Source organism: Piliocolobus tephrosceles, unplaced genomic scaffold (genome assembly GCF_002776525.5).
Source record: "Piliocolobus tephrosceles isolate RC106 unplaced genomic scaffold, ASM277652v3 unscaffolded_110, whole genome shotgun sequence".
Classification (NCBI taxonomy): Eukaryota; Metazoa; Chordata; class Mammalia; order Primates; family Cercopithecidae; genus Piliocolobus; species Piliocolobus tephrosceles.
Window position 1 is genome coordinate 1,325,949 of NW_022292088.1, and position 24,649 is coordinate 1,350,597.

Here is a 24,649-nt window from a genome sequence, read left to right on the forward strand (position 1 = left end):
TTAATGCCTGAAATTCACAGACCTGATGAGGCTATGAATTCAACTTATGGCCTAATTCAGAGCATGCAATATCAAACTCTGCCTCTGATTTTCAGCTACATGTACCTGCAGCTACAGCAGATAAGAGGACTTTTAGGATTGTCACAGAAAATTATCCATCTTCTGACAATACCTTGAGCTAAGAATTTAAAGCCCTGAGACTACAGTTTTCTTTCTTTAAACTCTTCAGTGAAGTTGAAGCAGCCAAGCCACCTCAGAGCCCTGAATTCTGCATGATAATCATGATGCAGTATGGCCCTACCTCTTGGTCTGCTTTCAGTGGGCCACTTTATTTTAGTTGACCATCAGTAGTCATTTAAGTAACGTTGCCACAGAATTTTGTGGTCTATTATTAGTTGTATTAGTTTGGCAGGGCTATCATAAGAAAATATCACAAACTGGGTAGCTTGAACAACAGAAATTTATTTTCTCTTAATTCTGGAGGCTAGAAGTCCAAGATCAAGGTGTCAGAAAGTTGGGTTTCTTGTGAGGCCTATTTCCTGGGCTTGCAGGTGGCTGCCTTCTCGCTGTATCTTCACGTGGTTGTCCCTCTGTGCCTACGTCTGTGTCCTAATCTCCGCTTCTTACAAGGGCACCAGGTTTAACGGATTAGGGCCTACCCTAATCACCCCGTTTTAACTTATTTACTGCTTTAAAGGCCCTATCTCAAAATATAGTCACATTCTGAGGTACTAGAGGTTAGGGCTCAACACCTGAAATTTTGGGGGAACACAATTCAGCCTGTAACAATAGTATCCCATCCTCTATTGGTAAATGTGTCCTCACTGCCTCCAAATCCAGCTAGGTCAGCCAGTCAATCTCATATTCCCATCCTTGAGGGGCTGTTGCTTATATTCATTTCTAACAGCAACTACTATATCAACCAAGGCTCTATTGTAGAAAACAAAAACAACTCTGGCTATTTTAAGCAGAAAATAAATGACTTCATATGGATAATCTGTTGCTTACAACATCATGGGAAGGGCTGAGGTGGTAGGTTCCAGGCTGCATGTCCAGGAATGACCCCTAGAACAATACTGTGTAACTGTATGGCCAATTGACCTTCTATCTTAGCTAGAATCAGGAAGTTGAGTTATCAGAAGTCACTATGATAACTGCTGGGCTCTGGGATCATGCCACCTTAGCTATAATTCAGACATGAGTAAATCATGGCCTTAACTAATGGCCTTAGAGTCACTCTACAGGTGCAAAATCCATATAAGCAAAAAGAGGAACTCAGTTCTGAAATCCAGGTTTTTTAAGTGCATCTGACTGGTGGAAACTGAATTAATTACATCAGAACCTGTAGCAAAAGGGAGTCTGGGAAATGAAGAAATGTAGCTTTTAGTTTTCCAGTTACTACAGTAGCCAAAGGCCCTCCAGAAAGCAGTCAGAACAGAAGCAGAACTAATACCATATTTACCATACCAAGTGAATTATCACCTGGACCCTAAATCATGGCAAAGACAGCACGGAGAGAGAAAATTACACATTAACTTACTTATGAACACAAGTATAAAAATTGTGAAGGCTGTACTATTCTTCAGGATAACAGAAAATAACATATTGTGGCCAGGTTATATGTATGCACTGATTCAATTGCCAAACTGCAAAAGACTTCAGAAACAGTCTCTTTTAAGTTCTTATTCAGGGCAGGCATCGTGGCTCCCCCCAACACTTTGGGAGGAAGAGGAGGGAGAATCATTTGAGGCCAGGAATTTGAAACCAGCTGGGGCAACACAGCAAGACTCTGTCTCTATCAAAGAATAAAATTAAATTTAAAAAAAATTATGTTTACTAAGTTATTGGCACATAGTGTGGCTCAGTGAATAGATGTATTTTAAACTTTTGATGATTCTATCATAACTGAATTAATTTCTCATTATAATGTACTGACTTTTTAAATTATACTTTAAGTTCTAGGGTACATGTGCACAACATGCAGGTTTGTTACATATGTATACATGTGCCATGTTGGTGTAATGCACCCATTAACTCATCATTTGCATAAGGTATTTCTCCTAATGCTATCCCTCCCCCCTCCCCCGACCCCACAACAGGTCCTGGTGTGTGATGTTCCCCTTCCTGTGTCCAAGTGTTCTCATTGTTCAATTCCCACCTATGAGTGAGAACATGCGGTGTTTGATTTTCTGTTCTTGTGACAGTTTACTGAGAATGATAGTATCCAGCTGCATCCATTTCCCTACAAAGGATATGAACTCATCCTTTTTCATGGCTGCATAGTATTCCATAGTGTATATGTGCCACATTTTCTTAATCCAATCTGTCACTGATGGACATTTGGGTTGGTTCCAAGTCTTTGCTATTGTGAATAGTGCCACAATAAACATATGGGTGCATGTGTCTTTTGAGCAGCATGATTTTTAACTTTTTAATGATCACCATTATAACTGGTGTGAGGCAGTACCTCACTGTGGTTTTGATTTGCATTTTTCTGATGGCAAGTGATGATGAGCATTTTTTCATGTGTCTGTTGGCTGAATAAATGTCTTCTTTTGAGAAGTGTCTTCACATCCTTCACCCACTTTTTGATGGGTTTTTTTTTTTTTTTCTTGTAAATTTGTTTGAGTTCTTTGTAGGTTCTGGATATTAGCCCTTTGTCAGATAAGTAGATTGCAAAAATTTTCTCCCGTTCTGTAGGTTGCCTGTTCATTCTGATGGTAGTTTCTTTTGCTGTGCAGAAGCTCTTTAGTTTGATTAGATCCCATTTGTCAATTTTGGCTTTTGTTGCCATTGCTTTAGACATGTTTTAGATATGAAGTCCTTGCCCATGCCTATGTCCTGTGGTACTGCCTAGGTTTTCTTCTAGGGTTTTTATGGTTTAGGTCTGACATTTAAGTCTCTACTCTATCTTGAATTAATTTTTGTATAAGGTGTAAGGAAGGGATCCAGTTTCAGCTTTCTACATATGGCTAGCCAGTTTTCCCAGCACCATTTATTAAATAGGGAATCCTTTCCCCATTTCTTGTTTTTGTCAGGTTTGTCTAAGATCAGATGGTTATAGATGTGTGGTATTATTTCTGAGGGCTCTGTTCTGTTCCATTGGTCTATATCTCTGTTTTGGTACCTGTACCATGCTGTTTTGGTTACTGTAGCCTTGCAGTATAGTTAGAAGTCAGGTAGTGTGATGCCTTCAGCTTTGTTCTTTGGCTCAGGATTGTCTTGGCAATGTGGGCTCTTTTTTGGTTCCATATGAACTTTAAAGTAGTTTTTTCCAATTCTGTGAAGAAAGTCATTGGTAGCTTAATGGGGATGGCATTGAATCTATAAATCACCTTGGGCAGTATGGCCATTTTCACGATATTGATTCTTCCTATCCATGAGCATGAAATGTCCTTCTATTTGTTTGTGTCCTCTTTTATTTCATTGAGCAGTGGTTTGTAGTTCTCCTTGAAGAGGTCCTTCACATTCCTTGTAAGTTGGATTCCTAGGTATTTTATTCTATTTGAAGCAATTGTGAATGGGAGTTCACTCATGATTTGGCTGTTTGTCTGTTATTGGTGTATAGGAACGCTTGTGATTTTTGCACATTCATTTTGTACCCTGAGACTTTGCTGAAGTTGCTTATCAACTTAAGGAGATTTTGGGCTGAGACGATGGGGTTTTCTAAATATACAATCATGTCATCTGCAAACAGAGAAAATTTGAATTCCTCTTTTCCTAATTGAATTGAATACCCTTTCTTTCTTTCTTCTGCCTGATTGCCCTGGCCAGAACTTCCAACACTATGTTGAATAGGAGTAGTGAGAGAGGGCATCCCTGTCTTGTGCCAGTTTTCAAAGTGAATGCTTCCAGTTTTTGCCCATTCAGTATGGTATTGGCTGTGAGTTTGTCATAAATAGCTCTTATCAGTTTGAGATACGTTCCATCAATACCGAATTTATTGAGAGTTTTTAGCATAAAGGGCTATTGAATTTTGTCAAAGGCCTTTTCTGCATCTATTGAGATAATAATGTGGTTTTTGTCTTTGGTTCTGTTTATATGCTGGATTACATTTATTGATTTGTGCATATTGAACCAGCCTTGCATCCCAGGGATGAAGCCCACTTGATCATGGTGGATAAGCTTTTTGATGTGCTGCTGGATTTGGTTTGCCAGTATTTTACTGAGGAGTTTTGCATCGATGTTCATCAGGGATATTGGTCTAAAATTCTCTTTTTTGGTTGTGTCTCTGCCAGGCTTTGGTATCAAGATGATATTGGCCTCATAAAATGAGTTAGGGAGGATTCCTTCTTTTTCTATTGATTGGAATAGTTTCAGAAGGAATGGTACCAGCTCCTCCTTGTACCTCTGGTAGAATTTGGCTATGAATCTGTCTGGTCCTGGACTTTTTTTGGTTGGTAGGCTATCAATTATTGCCTCAATTTCAGAGCCTGTTATTGGTCTATTCAGGGATTTAACGTCTTTCTGGTTTAGTCTTTGGAGAGTGTACGTGTACAGGAATTTATCCATTTCTTTTAGGTTTTCTAGTTTATTTGCATAGAGGTGTTTATAGTATTCTCTGATGGTAGTTTGTATTTCTGTGGGGTCGGTGGTGATATCCACTTTATCATTTTTTATTATGTCTACTTGATTCTTCTCTCTTTTTTCTTTATTAGTCTTGCTAGCAGTCTATCAAGTTTGTTGATATCTTCAAAAAAACAGATCCTGGATTTATTGATTTTTTGAAGGGTTTTTTTTGTGTCTCTATCTCCTTTAGTTCTACTCTGATCTTAGTTACTTCTTGCCTTCTGCTAGCTTTTGAATGTGTTTGCTCTTGCTTCTCTAGTTCTTTTAATTGTGATGTTAGGGAGTCAATTTTAGATCTTTCCTGCTTTCTCTTGTGGGTGTTTAGGGCTGTAAATTTCCCTCTACACACTGCTTTAAATGTGTCCCAGAGATTCTGGTACATTGTATCTTTATTCTCATTGGTTTCAAAGAACATATTTATTTCTGACTTCATTTCATTATGTACCTAGTAGTCATTCAGGAGAGGGTTGTTCAGTTTCCATGTAGTTGAGTGGTTTTGAGTGAGTTTCTTAATCCTGAGTTCTGGTTTGATTGCACTGTGGTCTGAGAGACAGTTTGTTACAATTTCTGTTCTTTTACATTTGCTGAGGAGTGCTTTACTTCCAACTATGTGGTCAATTTTGGAATAAGTGTGATGTGGTGCGGAGAAGAATGTATATTTTGTTGATTTGGGGTGGAGAGTTCTGTAGATGTCTATTAGGTCCACTTGGTGCAGAGCTGAGTTCAATTTCTGGATATCCTTGTTAACTTTCTGTCTTGTTGATTTGTCTAATGTTGACAGTGGGATGTTAAAGTCTCCCATTATTATTGTGTGGGAGTCTAAGTCTCTTTATAAGTCTCTAAGGACTTGCTTTATGAATCTGGGTGCTCCTGTATTGGGGTACAGAAATATTTAGGACAGTTAGCTCTTCTTGTGGAATTGATTCTTTTACCATTATGTAGTGGCCTTCTTTGTCTCTTTTGATCTTTGTTGGTTTAAAGTCTGTTTTGTCAGAGACTAGGATTGCAACCCCTGCCTTTTTTTGTTTTCCATTTGCTTGGTAGATCTTCCTCCATTCCCTTTATTTTGAGCCTACGTGTGTCGCTGCACATGAGATGGGTCTCCTGAATACAGCACACTGATGGGTCTTGACTCTTTATCCAATTTGTCAGTCTGTGTCCTTTAATTGGAGCATTTAGCCCATTTACATTCAAAGTTAATATTGTTATGTGTGAATTTAATCCTGTCTTTATGATGTTAGCTGGTTATTTTGCTAGTTAGTTGATGTAGTTTCTTCCTAACATCGATGGTTTTTACATTTTGGCATGTTTTTGCAGTGGCTGGTACCGGTTGTTCCTTTCCATGCTTAGTGCTTCCTTCAGGCACTCTTGTAGGGCAGGCCTGGTGGTGACAAAATCTCTCAGCATTTGCTTGCCTGTAAAGGATTTTATTTCTCCTTCACTTATGAAATTTGGTTTGGCTGGATATGAAACTCTGGGTTGAAAATTCTTTTCTTTAAGAATGTTGAATATTGGCCCCCACTCTCTTCTGGCTTTTAGAGTTTCTGTCAAGAGATCCGCTGTTAGTCTGATGGGCTTCCCTTTGTGGGTAACCCGACCTTTCTCTATGGCTGCCCTTAACGTTTTTTTCCTTCATTTCAACTTTGGTGAATCTGACAATTATGTGTCTCGGAGTTGCTCTTCTTGAGGATTATCTTTGTGGTGTTCTCTGTATTTCCTGAATTTGAATGTTGGCCTGCCTTGCTAGGTTGGGGAAGTTCTCCTGGATAATATCCTGCAGAGTGTTTTCCAACTTGGTTCCATTCTCTCTGTCACTTTCAGGTACACCAATCAGACGTAGATTTGGTCTTTTCACATAGTCCCATATTTCTTGGAGGCTTTGTTCATTTCTTTTTACTCTATTCTCTCTAAACTTCTCTTCTCGTTTCATTTCATTCATTTGATCTTCAACTACTGATACCCCTTCTTCCAGTTGATTGAATTGGTTACTGAAGCTTGTGCATTTGTCACGTAGTTCTTGTGCCATGGTTTTCAGCTCTATCAGGTCATTTAAGGACTTCTTTACATTGGTTATTCTAGTCAGCCATTCGTCTAATCTTTTTTCAAGGTGTTTAGCTTCTTTGCAATGGGTTCGAACTTCCTCTTTTAGCTGGGAGAAGTTTGATCATCTGAAGCCTTCTTCTCTCAACTCATCAATGTCATTCTCTGTCCAGCTTTGTTCCGTTGCTGGAGAGGAGCTGCGTTCCTTTGGAGGGGGAGAGGCACTCTGATTTTTAGAATTTTCAGCTTTTTCTGCTCTGTTTTTTCCCCAGCTTTGTGGTTTTATCTACCTTTGGTCTTTGATGATGGTGACGTACAGATGGGGTTTTGGTGTGGATGTCCTTTCCGTTTGTTAGTTTTCCTTCCAACAGTCAGGACCCTCAGCTGTAGGTCTTTTGCTGGAGGTCCACTCCAGACCCTGTTTGCCTGGGTATCAGCAGCAGAGACTGCAGAAGAGTGAATATTGCTGAACAGCAAATGTTGCTGCCTGATCTTTCCTCTGGAAGCTTTGTCTCAGATGGGTACCCGGCTGTGTGAGGTGTCAGTCTGCCCCTGCTGGGGGATGCCTCCCAGTTAGGCTACTTAGGGGTCAGGGACCCACTTGAGGAGGCAGTCTGTCCATTCTCAGATCTCAAACTCCGTGCTGGGAGAGCCACTACTCTCTTCAAAGCTGTCAGACAAGAACATTTAAATCTGTAGAGGTTTCTGCTGCCTTTTGTTTGGCTATGCCCTGTCCCCAGAGGTGGAGTCTACAGAGGCAGGCAGGCCTCCTTGAGCTGTGGTGGGCTCCACCCAGTTTGAGCTTCCCAGACACTTTGTTTACCTACTCAAGCATCAGCAATGGCGTGCGCCCTTCCCACAGCCTCACTGCCGCCTTACCATTAGATCTCAGACTGCTGTGCTAGCAATGAGGGAGGCCCTGTGTGTGTGGGACCCTCCGAGCCAGGCGTGGGATATAATCTCCTGGTGTGCCGTTTGCTAAGACCCTTGGAAAAGCGCAGTATTAGGGTGGGAGTGACCTGATTTTCCAGGTGCTGTGTGTCACGGTTCCCTTTGGCTAGGAAAGGGAATTTCCTTAGCCCTTGTACTTCCTGGGTGAGGCGATGCCTCGCCCTGCTTCGGCTCTCGCTCAGTGGGCTGCACTCACCGTCCTGCACCCACTCGCCGATACACCCCAGTGAGATAAACCCAGTACCTCAGTTGGAAATGCAGAAATCACCCGTCTTCTGTGTCGCTCATGCTGGGAGCTGTAGCCTGGAGCCGTTCCTATTCAGCCATCTTGGTGACCCCCCTATATTGATCTTTTTTAAGGTTTTCAAGGAAAAAATAATTTACATAAAACTACAGTGATGATACAGTAAAAATGAAAGCATCTGGCATAATCTTATATTCCTTTGGTAAAATAATATGAAAATATAATGGAAACCAACCTGCAAAACGGAGCTGAAATATCACTGGAAAGTGTTATGAGAACAGATGAAGGTTTTGCAGGTAACTGAAAATGCTTTAGTCCCCAAAGATTGTTTTTCACCTAGACACTGATTATTAATTTACCTTGACTCTAAGTAAAATTACATGTTAGACTTCTGAGAATAACCTTAATTAAAAGTGAGTGTGTCCAACTGTACAAATTACTGTAAGCATGGAAGTTTGGCTAGTGCATTAGATCTCTGGAGCCCTGCTGCTAATCTGAGTGAGTAAATTAAGTAGCTTTCCTTCTACTTGCTCCCATAGTCTGGCTAATAAAACCACTTTCTTTGTGAGAAGGAGAGCAGGGATCAAAGTTCTGCTTCTCCCCATTAAATAAGTCCTGACAAATCATATGGTGGATGAAGAAAAAACAGAATGGATAATAAGGAAAATGGACAGACTTATCCCCAAATAACTAAATACATTAAAAGTAATGGCAAAAACCACAATTACTTTTGCACCAACCTATAACTCTGTAAATGACTGTAGTTTTGAACAGTCAAAATAAGAGGTGCACATAACAAAATTTACTACTCAAGAGATGATAAAAGAATATATCAGGCGCATCTCTAAGATACCTCACTCCTTGGCTTACCTTACAGTGCTTGGCTTGCTTGTGAGGACATCAGGAACTTCAAACCTGGGTTTTAGAGGAGTCTCTTCATTAATTTTAAGCCTGAAAATGTTTCCCTCTATACCATAAATTTCAGCCAGAAGAGTAACCTGGAAACAGATTCAAGAGATTACCTTCAACAGGTTACCCAAGTGATGGCCAATTTTGCACAAATTACAATAATTAGAAAAGTATTTGTTTAAATTACGATAGGCCAAGCAAATTGGAGAACAATGGCAATTTAAAAGAAAAGTTCCCAATTCATGTATGTATTTGCTTGGATATAGCTGTAGTAGCAGCAAGAAATATCTTCTATGTGTTCTGTGGCTGGTGAACACACAGTTGTCCAAACCAGGATCTTCAGAGTGAAAGGGGTCTCTGTTAACAATTACAGGGAAAGACAGGCATAAACTGAAACTTGCCTTGGAAGATTGGGACATGTGGCTACTGTATCTATGATAAACTACAGATATGTTAAGAGTTTTGGTGTTATAAGCAGAGTAACTAGATTCCAGCTGGATGAAAGATGAAGGGAGGCAGGCTACAGAAGAGAAAAGAGTAGAAAATAAAATGATGATTATTGGAGTTCTCCAGTGGTGGATGAAATGAGGCTTGCTGCTCTAAAACTGGAATTGATTTGTTCATAGCTGGGAATAGGCCCAGAGAACTTTTACAAGAGGCTGGGGAAGGCAGGTAAAATTCTGCCTACAATGGGAAACAGAAACAATGTAGAACCCTGAAGATAATACAGAACTTGAAAAATAAAACACAGAACAAGAAGCTCTAGGAGAATAGAAGTGACTGGATTCAGGTTACAAAATGAGGCACCTAGATCAGAAAAATATTTTAAGATCATGGTTTTCAACTGGTGGGCCATGCTGCACTAGTCAATTGCAATTTCTTCATGAAGTACCATGCCAAATTTTGGTTACAAACGGGTGCCTGTGCTGTTACTATTATGTCTGTTAACCGACAGCTAAACTGGGTAAGTTGTGTGACACAGCTTAGAATGGATACAATGTGGTGCAAGTAAAAGATAAGAAGTATGGAGAATATCAAGCCAGCACCAAAAAGGTGATGTTACTGGAACTTTGTCTCTTGCGAATACAGGGAAGCAATCAGGGCAGTTAAACTGTAACATGATACTGAATAGTGACCGAGTAAACAGTGCTATGGCTGTGGATCCTCTTCTAGATATTCTAAGGCAGGGTTATGATGCAATAGTGATCCATTACTGCTTGCACGTTTAATGTTCTTTTATATATTTAAGCTACTTTCAGTGTACTATCAGAATTTTCACATTTGGAAATATGTCCAAGTACAAAGTTCAAATTGTTAGATTATGTATTGTCTCACTATTTATATTTCCATTGCTCTCTCAAATTCCATTCAATTAACATTTATTTGGCATCTATTATTGCAATGATTGAACTTTTGAGGAGGCTGCAATTTGGAGGAGATAAAAGAGATGCAAAGCTAACACAGAGCATTCTGTGATGTTTTAAAGCAGAAAGGCAAGAGATTAAGGGGGTTATTCATGATGACTGTAGGGTGAGAAGTTCTGGATGTTTCTCTGGAGGAGTAGAGATTTAAGCAGGGCCTTTAGGAATTAGTAAGACTTTGAGTAGGCAAAAATGGGCAAGATCATCCTAAGCAGGGGGCTTAGACAACCAATAATCAGGTTGTCTGCCTATATATGATTAACAATTTACATCTAGTTATTCACTCAGAGATTGTCCCATTTTTAGTAAAATAGCTTTCTCTACAAAAATACACAACTAATTTTTGCTTAAACCAAAGACTTAATCTGTACGTTTTGTTCTTGAGGCTGCAGCCCAGGGGGAAAAAAAGAGAGAGCAATAACCCTGTTTTCACTATAATAACTTCATGTATAAATCAGAGTTAATCCTCATTTTAATTTAGCAACCTTATTTTAGCAAAAATCACTCTGAAATTTAGCAATATTTAGAGTCATTCTTTCTTTAAATTTATCTATTTATTTATTTTGAGATGGATCTTGCTCTGTTGCCCAGGCTGGAGTGCAGTGGCACAATCTTGGCTCACTGCAACCTCCACCGCCTGGGTTCAAGCAATTCTTGTGCCTCAGTCTCCTGAGTAGCTGGAATTACAGGTACACGCCACCATACCAGGCTAATTTTTGTATTTTTAATAGAGACAGGGTTTCACCCTGTTGACCAGGCTGTCTCAAACTCCTGACCTCAAGTGATCCTCCTGCCTCAGCCTCCCGAAGTGCTGGCATTACAGATATGAGCCACCATGCCTGGCCTTTTTTCTCATCCTTTTAATCAATGAACAGATTCATTCTTATCCCTCATTATCACCAACATAGTTTTGTTGGTCCAGGCACTACTTATCTTAAACCTTAGTATGCACTTCCTCCTATGATCTAGGTTCATGTGTTTTTTTTTCTTACCAGATTTTTTTTCTTTTAATATCACCAGACTCCCAGAAGTCCAATAAGTAAAGCCTCTTGGGTTAAAGACAGTAGGGAATGGCTCAGTGTCCCACCTTAGAGTCCCCTGTCTTCCCAGCATTGAGTCCTAAGGCACCTCTGTCAAAACCTCAAAAGCCACTTCCTTGAGGCTTAACTGCCAGTTCTTTCCCAATCCTTCCACCACATCCTTGCTCTTTCAAAAAGTCTGGACATGACTGTTATTATATTTTTCTACCTAAATAGTAAACATACGTAGATATTCCTTTCCTATTTGCTGGGACCTGCTGGATATTTATAAATAAAATAATATACAAATAAACTACCAAATCTTTTCCTCTTGTTAGTGATGATTTGAAATGACAATGAAAAAATACATCAAGAAGTTACAGATGTTGGACTGCTTAAATTGAGAATTTAGTATGAATCCTTAGATAGTGTAAGTAGTTACACGCAATTCCAGCCAGATCAATTTATGTAAAATAATAATTTTAAATGGATAGTTACAATGAGGTAAGAAAGCATGGGTTTTGCTCCCTTAGAAATATTTAAGATGTGCCAGTGGGTGCTGCATGCATATAGCCCCAGCTGCTCAGTGGGGCTGAGGCAAGAGGATTGCTTAAGCCTAGCAGTTTGAGGTTACAGTGTGCCTTGACTGCACCTGTAACCACTGCACTCCACCCTGAAAAACAAAGTGAGACCCCATCTCTTAAAAAAATGTAAGATGTGTTAATGTCCAATTACACAGAGAATCTGAGATACATCCTCAGAGAAAAGAATACCTTTTGGAGGTTCATTTTAATACTGCAAGCCTCTACTCAGTTTTTCATATATCTTTACTTAGAAGCCCACCTCTCAGTCTGGGAAAAAGAGTATTAATTCTCTTTTCCTGTCTTATTTCTCTCTTACAAAATAAAAACAATTAAAACTTGGTGGTTTGTTATCCACGAATCTAGTTTTTTTATGGCTATATAGGCAAAAATATCAGATATTTTGTAAACATCATGGTGGTAGAAATAGCTTTGTCTATGTCTTCAAGCATAGGGTTGATCACAATTACATTAAAACAAAAACTTTTTATTCACCCAGAACTGGGAATCACAATTAGTAAAGACCGTGATAGAGTTAACAGAACAGCCCTAGGACACATATTTAAATTCGAAGTGGGTGTGAAGTAGGAAAATTATGACTCCATCAACTCCTCCTTGGTAGGCTGATCTTGCTTTTCCTGAGGCACCAGGACTCTTCACTATTACATAAAGAACTGTTAACTTAAAAGACCTAGAACAGTGAGCGACCACCTCTACCAGCTGTGATCAAGACCTTCTGGGATCCAGAGAATGGTCTAATAGTTCATCAAATTGCTATAGGGCACGAATTGTCCCTTCCATAGTGGCAGCCAGTTGGTTTATTGCAAGCACTGATTTTCTATGAAGAATACTGGCAACCTCATGCTGGGTACTGGCCTGTTCCCCAAGGACAATTAGCCTGTCCAGGTGTGCTTCTGATTGTCTGGCCAGTTCCCAAATTAGCCGCCTCTTCCTGGCCATTTCTGCAGACACAGTACTGGCTAACAAGTGGTAGTCGTGCCTCGTCTGCTGAGAAGGTGGCTGGTTGGGCAAAGCCTCATTTTCATTAGGCTCAGATGAAGAGGCAAGGGGTAACTTCACAGAGATGCTCGGAGATATTCCTGCATCCTTGGAGAAGCCGCTGGAAGTGTTGTCTCTGGTGAAACCTTGCAAACTGGCTGCAAAAGAAAATAAACATGTTGCCAAATGGTCACTTATATCATCAGAAAGCATCATAATTAGCAATATAAAGTAGATTGCTCCAGACATCCTTGCTAGCAATGCTTTTTAAGCTAGACTCACAAGACAGCATACATCTTCCTTTGCCTAGATCACAAGACTAGATGTGTCTTTCTCAATCCAAACCAAATTTTCACTGAAGATAGAAAACTGAGAGTAGTAGGAAAAAAAAGAAAACAACAACTGAGTTCTACAAAAGCAGTCAACACTTTCCTGATCACTTTCTTTTTATTTTCTGGAAGCTTCTTTACTAAATATCTACCTGATTATTCTGTCATCAGGAATAAGCACAACACTATATTAGGACCCCATGTGAGAAAACTTACGCATCTGAACCTGCAACCAGTTTTTCTCCAAAGCCTGGATGTTCTGACCTTGTGACAACACACAGGTCAACATTCCAGCTTGTTTTGTAACAGATATACGTCCTAGGAACATCATGTTTGCTATGGACTGGTGTCTTCCCAAAATTTACTATTAAAGCGCCAACTTACAATATGATGGTATTCAGAGATGAAGCCCTTGGGAGGTAATTAGGTTTAGATGAGGTCACGAGGCTGAGGAAATCCTCAGGAGTGGATTAGTGCCCTCATAAGAAAAGACCAGAGCTGGGTGCAGTGGCTCACGCCTGTAATCCCAGCACTTTGGGAGGCTGAGGCGGGTGGATCACGAGGTCAGGAGATCAAGACTATCCTGGCTAACACGGTGAAACCCCATCTCTACTAAAAATATAAAACATTAGCTGGGTGTGGTGGCGGGTGCCTGTAGTCCAGCTACTCGGGAGGCTAAGGCAGGAGAATGGCGTGAACCCGGGAGGTGGAGCTTGCAGTGAACTGAGATCGCACCACTGCACTCCAGCCTGGGCGACAGAGCGAGACTCCATCTCAAAAAAAAAAAAAAAAAAAAAGAAAAAGAAAAAAGAAAAGACCGGAGAGCTTGTGTACACACTCCCTTTCCACTATGTGTGGGCACAAGAAGAAGGGAGCCATCTACAAAGCAAGAAGAGAGCCCTCACCAGACAGTGAAGCTACTGGCACTTTGATCTTGGAATTTACAGCCTTCAAAACTGCAAGAAATAAACATCTGTTGTTTAAGCTGCCAGCCTGTGGTATTTGGTTATGGCAGCCTAACACAATGTTGAATGAAGCTTGGTTCTGCTTCCTGGTTGTTTATTAAGGAGCAGATTGGGGAAGGGAATTGAGAGGGAGAAATTCAAAAATTAACAAATCTTGACAACTCCAAAGTTTCTGCTTTAAGGGTTTTAAAGGTGTAGGGGCAGGCAGGCACCAAGAGTGTTGGATTTGTAAGAATCTGCCTGATCAGTGCAATTTGAGAACTGCAGCTGTGAGCTGAATACGATCCTCTTAGACTCTGGGCTGTCCCTCTCAACCTGAAATAAACAGCTATCATTCTGAATAAGTGGATGTATGCAGCTTATTTTAAAACTTCAGATCACACTCATACCATATCTTAATGTGTGATCTCCTTGAAACACCCATCTCATCCCAGAAACCATTTTTAACAGTTCTTCGTTATTTAAAAAAAAATTTTTTTTGAGACAGAGTCTCACTGTGTTGCCCAGGCTGTGCAGTGGCATAATCTTGGCTCAGTACAACCTCTGACTCCCAGGTTCAAGCAATTCTCCTGCCTCAGCCTCCTGAGTAGCTGGGACTACAGGCATGTGCCACCACACCCAGCTAATTTTTGTATTTTTGTATTTTTTTTTTTTTTAGAAGTGATTCTCCTGCCTCAGTCTCCTGAGTAGCTGGGACTACGGGCACATGCCACCATGCCTGGCTAATTTTTGTATTTTTTAGTAGAGATGGGTCTTACTATGTTGGTCAGGCTGGTCTTGAACTCCTGACCTCGTGATTTGCCCACCTTGGCCTTCCACAGTGCTGGGATTACAGGCGTGAGCCACTGCACTCGGCCTAATTTTTTCTTTTTTCATGCTGTCTTTGCCATATTTTAGGTCAACTTTTTTTGGACAGTGTCTCACTGTGTTGCCCAGGCTGCAGTGCAGTGGCACAATCTTGGCTCACTGCAACCTCTGCCTCCCAGGGTCAAGCGATTCTCATGTCTCAGCCTTTGGAGTAGCTGGGATTACAGGCATGCATCACCATGCCTGGCTAATTTGTGTAATTTTAGTAGAGACAGGGTTTTGCCACGTTGGCCATAGCTGGTCTCGAACTCCTGGCCTCAAGCGATCTGTCTGCTTTGGCCTCCCAAAGTGCTGAGATTATAGGCGTGAGACACCACGCCCGGCGTAATAGAGGCTCCTTCACTATGCAATGAGCTGCATACAAGATGCAGGCAACATTAGCGATCACCATCACCTCTGTTGTCCCTAACAGACTGACAGAGGGCATGAAACCTTATGTGCCTAGTAGTCATCTCAACACCACATGACAAGGAGGACATTAAAATGGAGTTCAGTGCAGAATTTCAGGGTGATCTCCCGAAATATATATTTGCATACATTTGCCTGAGATCAGTGCATGCAGATTCCTCATGTGGTTCCAATATTTCTAATACCTGAGCATGGAGTCTGTTCCAAGAGGTCCTCAAAGTTCTCAGTCTTGGGAGCTACGTTGCTGATGTCCCAGGTAATCTGTCCTTGTTTATCAGGCTCCTCAGCTTCCTTTTGAGCCAGGTGCTGTCTTGTGCTGAGATACTGTGGCTCCTCCTGGACTGTGGTTTCTTTGCCTTTGAAGGTTGCTGGGCTCTGGTCCTGGCACCTGACCTGAATAGCATTGTCCCTCACTTTTTCAGGATCCAAAAAGAGAAAATGATCTACAGTAATGTAAAATGGCATATGTGGGTGTCCACCGCAAACTGGTATCACGCGGTGCTCGCCATGTTACCCAGGCTGGTCTTGAACTCTTGGGCTTAAGCAATCTGCCCGCCTCTGCCTCCCAGAATGCTGGGATTATAGGCGTGAGCCACTAATCACTAAAAGGCCGATATTCCTTTTCTAATGAGGTTTATTTTTGAAGCATACATAGCTTTAATTGGCTTTTGTGGAAATTTACTTCATTCAGTCCCAATAAATACAGAAATAAATTATTCTCTGTAGAAAATACTTCCATCTCACCTTACTTGCTTCATTGATGATTTGGAACCTGGTGCTGTCTTCATCTGTTGTGACTGAGTCCAGTAATGCCTGATAGGTGGACTTCTTGGAAAGCCACTGTTTCTGACGCCTATAGATAAGGAGTATGCAGATGCTTGATAATTATTTGTGATTGTCAGGATCCAACAGACTATATTATCACGGGGAAGTCATTAAAATTCACTATGATATTCAGGGAATTTCAGGGCACAAACAGCATTAGTACTATAATAAAGTGCTAATCAAGAACTTTATTATTAGAGTGCTAATAAGATGAGTATTAGTAAGAACACTAATAAAATTGATTAATATAACGTTGCTCAAAGGATGACATCTTGTCTCCTTTCTTGAGATGGTGGGGCAATTTTCATAGATGACAGTTGTGAGCTTGTTAATTTTCCTCCCTCTTTCCATAAAGTGGACTTTAATCGTAACTAAGTAATTTCTAGTGGAAATTCAATAGAATCTAGTCGTTTAACAAGGTTACCAGGCATTCACTGTAGACTTCCCTCTAGATACCTGTTCAGAATTAAAATAATACACTTTTCTTCCTATTGAACAGAGAGTGAATATGTTAGAAAGCTATACTGTATAACACAATTTTTGATAATTTCAGTTTCAAGATCACATAAAGACTTTTTTTTTTTAAACGAAGATTATAGCCGGGCATGATGACTCATGCCTATAATCCCAGTACTTTGGGAGGCCGAGGTGGGTGGATCATCTGAGGTCAGGAGTTCAAGACCAGCCTGACCAACGTGGTGAAACCCTCTCTACTAAAAATACAAAAAATTAGCCAGGCGTGGTGGCGCATGTCCGTAATCCCAGCTACTCAGGAGGCTGAGGCAGGAGAATCACTTGAACCCAGGCAGTGGAGGTTGCGGTGGACAGTGATTGTGCCACTGCACTCCAGCCTGGGTGACAGAGGGAGACGCCGTCTCAAATAAATAAATAAATAAATAAAATAAATAAAATAAATAAATAAAATAAAATGAAGATTTTAAAGGCATATTTTTTGTAGCTCTGGAGAAACAGGCAACCTTTTTTTTCTTTGAGATGGAGTTTCACTCTTGTTGCCCAGGCTGGAGCGCAATGGCATGATCTCGGCTCACGACAACCTCTGCCTCCTGGTTCAAGGAATTCTCCTGCCTCAGCCTCCCAAGTAGCTGAGATTACAGGTGTGCGCCACCATGTCTGGTTAATTTTGTATTTTTAGTAGAGACGGGGTTTCTCCATGTTGGTCAGGCTGGTCTTGAACTCCCGACCTCAGGTGATCCGCCTGCCTTGGCCTCCCAAAGTGCTGGGATTACAGGTGTGAGTCACCTCGCCCGACCAGGCAATCTTATATAATGGTGATAAGAGTACAAATGGTATAATTCCTATGGAGGGAAATTTGGCAATACTTAACACATTTCAAATGCCTTTATTCTTTGACTCAGTAATCCTACTCCTAGAAATGTATCCTATAAATACACATGCATGTGTAGAAAATTACCTATGTATAGTTCTTCATTGTGGTAGTGCTATTTTAGCAAAAGATTAAAAGCAACCCAAGGGTCTAGCAATAAGAGACAGGCTGAATACATTATATTAATAGTATATCTACCCCATGGAATATTATGCAGCTGTAAAAAGGGGAAGCAATCTCCATGCACTCATATGAATTCCTCCTCAGAACAAACTATAAAACAGGGAAAAAAAAAAAACCTATTTGGTAAAAGAAAGGGGTGACAACAAAAGAGAAAGGGAATAATATAAAAATACATGTATTTACAAAAAGAAATACTAGAAGGATAAATAAGAAATGATGAAATTTGGTTATTTGGGACAAGATGAGGAATGGGTAGAATGGGACAGGAGTGGAAGTAACATTTTTCAATGTATACCTCTTTATATTATTTTTGAACCATGTAAAAGTGTATCTATTCAAAGCATCAAAATTTAAAAACTAGTTTAAAAATACGTTGGCTTTTAAAATAAAATAGCTGTTTACGGAAAAATTTAAATACTTCAGGAGTAAATGTATAAAGTTAAAAGCGAGTCTCCTGTCTGACGATTTCCTTAATTATTAAATTATCCTTTCCTTGGAAAGTCTATCAGTTCTAAAAAATTTAATAAGTATCAATTTTGAAATACTGTCAAGAAATGTTTTGATCTGGTTACTATATTTATCTTCCTTACCTGTAAAATGCGATCTTGTTGCAGTCTCTGAAAACGTTTTTATCCACAGCTTCATCTTCAACGCTAAATAAAAAGACATTTTGAGAAATTTATTTTACACAGGGCTTGTGAGTCCAATTTTTGTACCTTCTCTAACTACAGTATAAACATGCAAAATAAACCTTTGGCGTCTATTCTGCAATGCAAAATGGTGTCACGGTCATAGTATAACATAATATAGCACATTATGCTGCAGAACAATAGCCTTTTGTAAATCCTCTGAGGTAAACAACAAAACATCAGGTTCTGGGATTACTCCGAAAGTAACGGGAAAAGATCACTGTCACTTAACAGGACATGTTCTTTTGAAATAATGACTGAAAGTTATGACTGCAAAAGTAAAATGTGAAGGAGCAAAACCAAAACAGCATCCCAAAACGAACAAACCAAAACCAACAAACCAGACAAACTAACAACCATAACCCACCCACAGATTTATTCAACAAAATATTTTCAGAATATTCTTCCTGGGTGCTGGGCTCGGAGGAAGATATGGACTGTGTTCAAGCTGTCAGTAAGAGTTTTACCAAAAATCTCAATACAAGCTGACAAATGTTTTAATAGAGGTGCAAGGTGCTAGAATAAGAACAGAACAGACGTAGAAGGGGAATTTCTTGCTTTTTAAGATGAGGTGACAATCTAGGGGCCATGTTTTTTTAAAACCAAGTTTCCAGAAGAGCCGTTTCTGGAATAAAACATGAATGAGATGTATGTGTATACTGCAGTTTGAGTATATGTATTTAAACTAGCCTCCATCTGATTAAAACAACTACAGATTATAACGAGAAAAAAAATAACACTGGCTTTCATGCACCGGTGTGGCTGAATGCATCTGTAGTCAGCATGTCCATGATTACATAGAAAGCTATGACTGAACACAAATGTCGAAATATTATGAAAATGAGCCCAGGCATATATACTTGGCCATACTAAAAAACTGTTTGTCCTCCACTGAACTCAGTCTTTGTCTGTTTATTTTAATTTATTTAAAAAAATTTTTTGAGACAGGATCTCGCTCTGCTGCCTTGGTTGGAGCAAAGTGGCACGATCTTGGCTCGCTGCAACCGCCGCCTCCTGGGCTCAGGCTATCCTCCTGCCGCAGCCTCTTGAGTAGCTGGGACTACAGGCCCACATCACCATGTCTGGCTAACTTTAAATTTTTTTGTAGAGACAGGGATTCACCATGTTGCCCAGGCTGGTCTTGAACTCCTGGGTTCAAGCAATCTGCCCACCTACAGGCCTCCCAAAGTGCTGGGATTATAGGCATGAGCGACCCGGCCCAGTTTATTTCAATCAAGTGTACAAAGATTGGAGAATCTTTTGTTTCCTTTTTATAGCTTTGAAGAATTAACTCTGGGATGACATAGGAAGGGGGTGGTTATAGTTGAACTTGGAAAGCAACATGCCTGAAATTCATGTGTTAGAGTTCTGATGGCAACTTTTCCACTGTCAATGTTATTTAACCATCCCTTTTTTTGGACACAGGGTCTCACTTTGTTGCCCAAGCAGTGGCAAGATCACAGCTCACTGTAGCCTCCAAATCCATCCCCCCACTGATCTCCCAAGTAGCTGGGACTCTGAGGGGGCGGGGAGGGGATCTCGAACTCCTGGACTCTAAGCGATCCTCTGGCCTTGGCCTCCCAAAGTGCTGTGGGATTACCTGCTTAAGCCACTGCACCCGGCCTATTTAACCATCCTGAAAGTATTTTACAAGATGCTATTAATATCAACTAACTCCCTGCGAATTGAGAGAAAAGATAAAGATGAGCAAATACCAAATACGCAAATAAGAAGTGCAATTAAAAAAAAAATCAATGAAATCTTCAAAGCCAAAATGTTTTCAGGTACTTTCAGGTACTATTCCCTGTTTCTAGGGACCCTGGGGTCACTCGCTACAGAAGCACTTGGCCTTTACCTTATTTCCTCTTTCTCAGCTGCTTCCATGGCTTCTCTGTCACTCCGACCAGCTCCCAGCTCTCAGGACAAGCGCCCTGGGCGATCTTTTAAAAAAGACGATTGAATGTCTTTCTAAAATTACAACCAGCACTTCACCGTCAAGTTTCTGGAAAGGGAGTCCCCTCCAGATCCTCATGGAGTGACAAATCTTGACTCTTGCTCCTGGAATTTTTCAGGCCCAAACTAGCGTTTCTACAATGATTTACTTGGCAAATTTGTCTTGATTATGGGTGGCTGAGGAGGAACATGCTTTTGTTAGGAACCGAAATTGACCGGCGGTGAAGGCGTGTACGCAATGAGTCCTAGCGGGTAAAAATCAAGAGCGTGTGAACCGGGAAATGCCGAGACGGCCTCCCCGACTGGGACGAAGCATCTGCAGATCTACCTCAGTGGCGGGGTCACGCCACAGATTTTGAAAACTGACCCTGTCTCCGTTTTCGGTTAAGAGTGGCAAGTGTCGGCCGGGTCTTTGCTGGAGGTTACGTCTCCGGCCAGATTCTACTGCAGCATCGTACTCTTCAGGGCTAGAAGGGGCCTTTGAAGGTTGTTACACTACCCAGCCTAGGAATCGCGTGTACTCCACCACCGCCGAATTCCAGCCTTTGCTTAAATACCACCCAAACCGGAGAACTCACTGCTAGACGCCAATTGGGCAGCCAGACTTAGGGCTTTTCCAGACTTTCTGGCCCCAGTGTCTGACACTGACTTATAAGGTATGAGGGGCTGGGGCGAGTGGGAGAAGTAAAGAGCCAAATCCTGCACGGGGTGCCTGCCTGGTCCCAAAACCTTTAAGGGCTGGGACAGAGAAAAGACTCAGGCCGGGCTGGCAAGTAGCGATCTCCCTAACCCAGCTGACCAGGTTCCAACAGAGTGACGCTTGCGCAGTAGGTCCAAAGTCTCACGGCGCAAAGACGACAATCTGAGGGAGGGGCCGCTACGTCGCACAGCAAACAAGCCCCGCGACGTTTCCAGGACCCGGATAATCCCGCCCCCAGAGGAGAGCCGGAAGAAGGCGGGACGAACCGGAAGAGGGTGAAATGCTTTCGGTAGGAACTCCACGGCTGTGAAGATGGCGGCGGCTGCGTGGCTTCAGGTGTTACCTGTCGTTCTTCTGCTTCTGGGAGCTCAGCCGTCACCACTGTCGCTTTTCAGTGCGGGACCGGCACCCGTAGCTGCTGCCGACCGGTCCAAGTGGCACATTCCGATACCGTCGGTGAGTGTTCACTTCACTAGCATCTGAACCTAGAGGAGCAAGGGGTGGGGCTACGGCGGCCCAAGGGGTCCATGAAGGTTCCGCAAAAGTCTCTTCAAAAGGGGTGGGGTTGCCGGGATGGTCTGTGTGGCTGGCCAACTGGGACCCACCTCCCTGGAGGGAAAAGCCGCGCACTGATTAGGCTAGCGGGAATGTCAGGGCCACTTGAGCAACAGACAGGAGTGGTGGAGCGGCATCTCATCAGAAAAACAGAACTTTCAGTGCCTGACTTGAGATGTAAACTTGATGTACAAACGGAGAGTTGTTTATGTTTCAGATTATGTTTCACAGAATCCAGTGCCCCCGGGTTGGATAAGAAAGATACGTAAATAGAGCCTTCATTTCTTTCTTTCTTTTTTTTCTTCTGCACTTCTTGGTCCCTGAGTAATCCTGCTTACGAAATAATTCGACTTCGCTTCAACTTTGAAATGGCTATTCTAAGCTTTACTGTGTAACTAGAAAGCATAGAGATTTTAAAAATGTGTTTTAACATGGGAGTGGTTAAAATGGAAGAAATAGTACTTAAAATTTAATGTGGTAAGGCTAATCTTTCGTTGGGATAAATAACTACATGGGTTGACCCTTTCTGCCCCTTACCCATTTTAAACCTTATTTCAGTAACAGGTATAGTCCTGTGAGCAGACAAAAACAAGATGCAGGGAGGAAGTGCTGAAAACCATTAGCCCCATTAAACTTACGTTGGCCTTTTTGTTTCATTCTGCCCTGCTCACTGATTGTAATGTCCAAGTCTTATTTGGACTTTTGTATATGGCAAACATTATACCTTTTGTTCAGTGGTGAAGATTTTCAGGGGTTCAGTTAGGTTTTTGCTTATTACTAAAGTGGTTAATACTTAAGTCTTTTTAGATTTGAAAATAAAACACCGGTTATCTGCACACAGAATAGTTCATTTGAAAAAATGATTGGTTATTCTGAGCAGTGATTGGTGAGTAAAGGGAATGAGCTGATTAAGGGTACATCCCATAAAGATTTTAAGTTAAGTTGGAATTTCTAGCAGCCTTAGTTATATGATGCTTTGGTAATTGAAGCCATCTGAGGCTAATTATCTTTCCTTTATCTTTTCAGGGTAAAAATTATTTTAGTTTTGGAAAGATCCTCTTCAGAAATACTACTATCTTCCTGAAGTGTGAGTTTTTGAATTTCATGAAGTTTTAATTTGAATTTTAAAAATTCATAGGTAATGTTTTAAATTACCTATTTTTAAAGTTCTGAAATCTAATAGTCTGGCATTATCTAGGTGTAAATATTTTTAGGATTACTAAGGTCCTTTCATTGAATCATCTTCAAAGTACTCGTGTGAACTTTGTTTTCTTCTGTTTTTCTGGCGTTTACATTGCATATATACGCTATATATATTATGTATGTTTATATATATTATATATATGTTATATATTATATATTAATATATACATTATATACATTACATATATTGATATATGTGCTACATATACACGTTGAATATTCAGTCACATCTCAGTCGAATTACATTTACAGTTGATATGTTCTGAGAAAAGCATCCTTAGGTGATTTTGTCATGCAAATGTCATAGAGTATATTTAAAACTGGATGGCATACTTAAAACTGGGTAGCACTACATGCCTAGTCTGTATGGAACAGCCTATTGCTCCTAGGCTATAAGCATGTATAACATGTTATTGTACTGAATACTATAGGTGGTTGTGACACAATGGTAAGTTTTTGTATATCTCAACATAGGAAAGTAGAGTACAAATACGATATTACAATGGGACCCCCGTTGTATATGTAGTCTTTCATTTACTGAAATGTTACGTAGTGCATGACTGTGATTATGTTGGGTTTGATTCCCTGCATGGTTGTTTTAATCTGTTTTGTGTAGATTAAAGAGGTTTTACTCTTGTGTGCTTGTTAATTTTGTACTTTTTGGGGAATGGTTTACTGAAAACATGACCTAGGTTTGTCAGGCCATTGGCTGTGAAGGAATATATTTAGTAGATCTTTTATTTACAAAAGGAGTGTTTTACTGCCTTGGAAGAGGAAGCTCAGATATCATCAAGAAATAGGGACAATGTAGAACAAAACTGGTTTGTCTAGTGGAAAAATGACTGTGTCTGAATCTAAAGTATCCCATTGTCTGTTAAATAAAGGTTCCTTTTAGTTCTGAAACTGGCTTTAATTTACAGAATAATTGATCGTGGGCAGCTTTATTTCTAGATAAGGGATAACAATCCTGATGATAGATGTGTGTTTCTATGCATACTGTGTTCACGGAAGTGCAAAATTGTAAGTCATAGTTGGATGATTTTATTCTTTTCAATTGTTGAGTGAGTAACTATTACTTATTGCATAGACTACAGGGAAGTGGTAGAAAAAAGTTCTTCCCTCATGGAGCTTACATTCTAGTGGGAGTGAAAGCAGCAGGTAGAATTTCTCTGAAGAATATATGCTATGTTCATGAATATGTAATCAGTCTCCTGACCAATGACTTACATTTGATTTAGATCAAATCTACTCTGACACTGGCCTTATGAGATTGGTTTTCTAGGTAACCTAGTAACCCTTGTCTTTTGGAATGGTCTGACAGCCTGTTTGCTGTTCTATTTTTTTATTAGGTTCAGTCTTTTTTTCACTTGTAGTTTGATCTAGTGGTGTTTTGCCAAGTTAAACCAACTGCATTTTTTTTTTTTTTTAAGATGGTGTCTCACTCTGTCACCCAGACTGGGGTGCAGTGGCGTGATCTTGGCTCATTGCAGCCTCTGCCTCCCAGGTTCAAGTGATTTTCCTGCCTTGGCCTCCCAAGTAACTGGGATTACAGACCTAAGTCTGTATGCCTGGCCCCAACTGCATATTTTGAAGTGTTTATATTTCATTGTTTTTGGAGGATTTGAGGCACTTTATTTTTTGTTCTTGTTTTTTGAGACGGAGTTTCACTGTGACGCCCAGGATGGAGTGCAATGGCGCGATCTCTGCTCACTGTAACCTCTGCTTCCCGGGTTCAAGCGATTCTCCTGCACCAGCCTCCCAAGTACTTGGGACTATAGGCGTGTGCCACCATGCTGGCTAATTTTTATATTTTTAATAGAGATGGGGTTTCACCATATTGGCCAGGCTGGTCTTGAACTCCTGACCTCAAGTTATCTGCCTGCCTTGGCCTCCC

At 40.7% G+C, this 24,649-nt stretch overlaps 2 protein-coding genes across 7 annotated transcripts in view; one reads left to right on the forward strand and one right to left on the reverse strand.

The window, feature by feature from the left end:
• Positions 1 to 21,497, reverse strand: part of LOC111529156 (neutral alpha-glucosidase C) — an 84,352-nt gene extending 62,855 nt beyond the window's left edge. The window contains exons 1-5 of one of the 3 annotated variants that reach the window (XM_031935014.1): positions 21,264 to 21,497; positions 20,200 to 20,474; positions 18,246 to 18,308; positions 16,047 to 16,155; positions 8,675 to 8,802 (exon numbers count right to left, since the gene is read on the reverse strand). In XM_031935014.1, the coding sequence (XP_031790874.1) occupies positions 8,675 to 8,802; positions 16,047 to 16,155; positions 18,246 to 18,308; positions 20,200 to 20,228 (329 nt within the window). In that variant the 5' untranslated portion in view covers positions 20,229 to 20,474; positions 21,264 to 21,497. Of the gene's footprint in view, positions 1 to 8,674; positions 8,803 to 12,080; positions 12,892 to 15,487; positions 15,696 to 16,046; positions 16,156 to 18,245; positions 18,309 to 20,199; positions 20,543 to 20,664; positions 21,239 to 21,263 lie in introns of those variants that run through there. The other 2 variants (XM_023196001.2, XM_023196002.2) reach the window with 2 other exon arrangements.
• Positions 21,155 to 24,649, forward strand: part of LOC113219484 (transmembrane protein 87A) — a 64,553-nt gene continuing 61,058 nt past the window's right edge. For 3 of the 4 annotated variants that reach the window (XM_026447920.2, XM_026447922.2, XM_026447921.2), the window contains exons 1-2: positions 21,155 to 21,453; positions 22,579 to 22,639. In XM_026447920.2, coding sequence (XP_026303705.1) covers positions 21,310 to 21,453; positions 22,579 to 22,639 — 205 coding nt within the window. In that variant the 5' untranslated portion in view covers positions 21,155 to 21,309. Of the gene's footprint in view, positions 21,454 to 21,603; positions 21,812 to 22,576; positions 22,640 to 24,649 lie in introns of those variants that run through there. The other variant, XM_026447923.1, reaches the window with a different exon arrangement.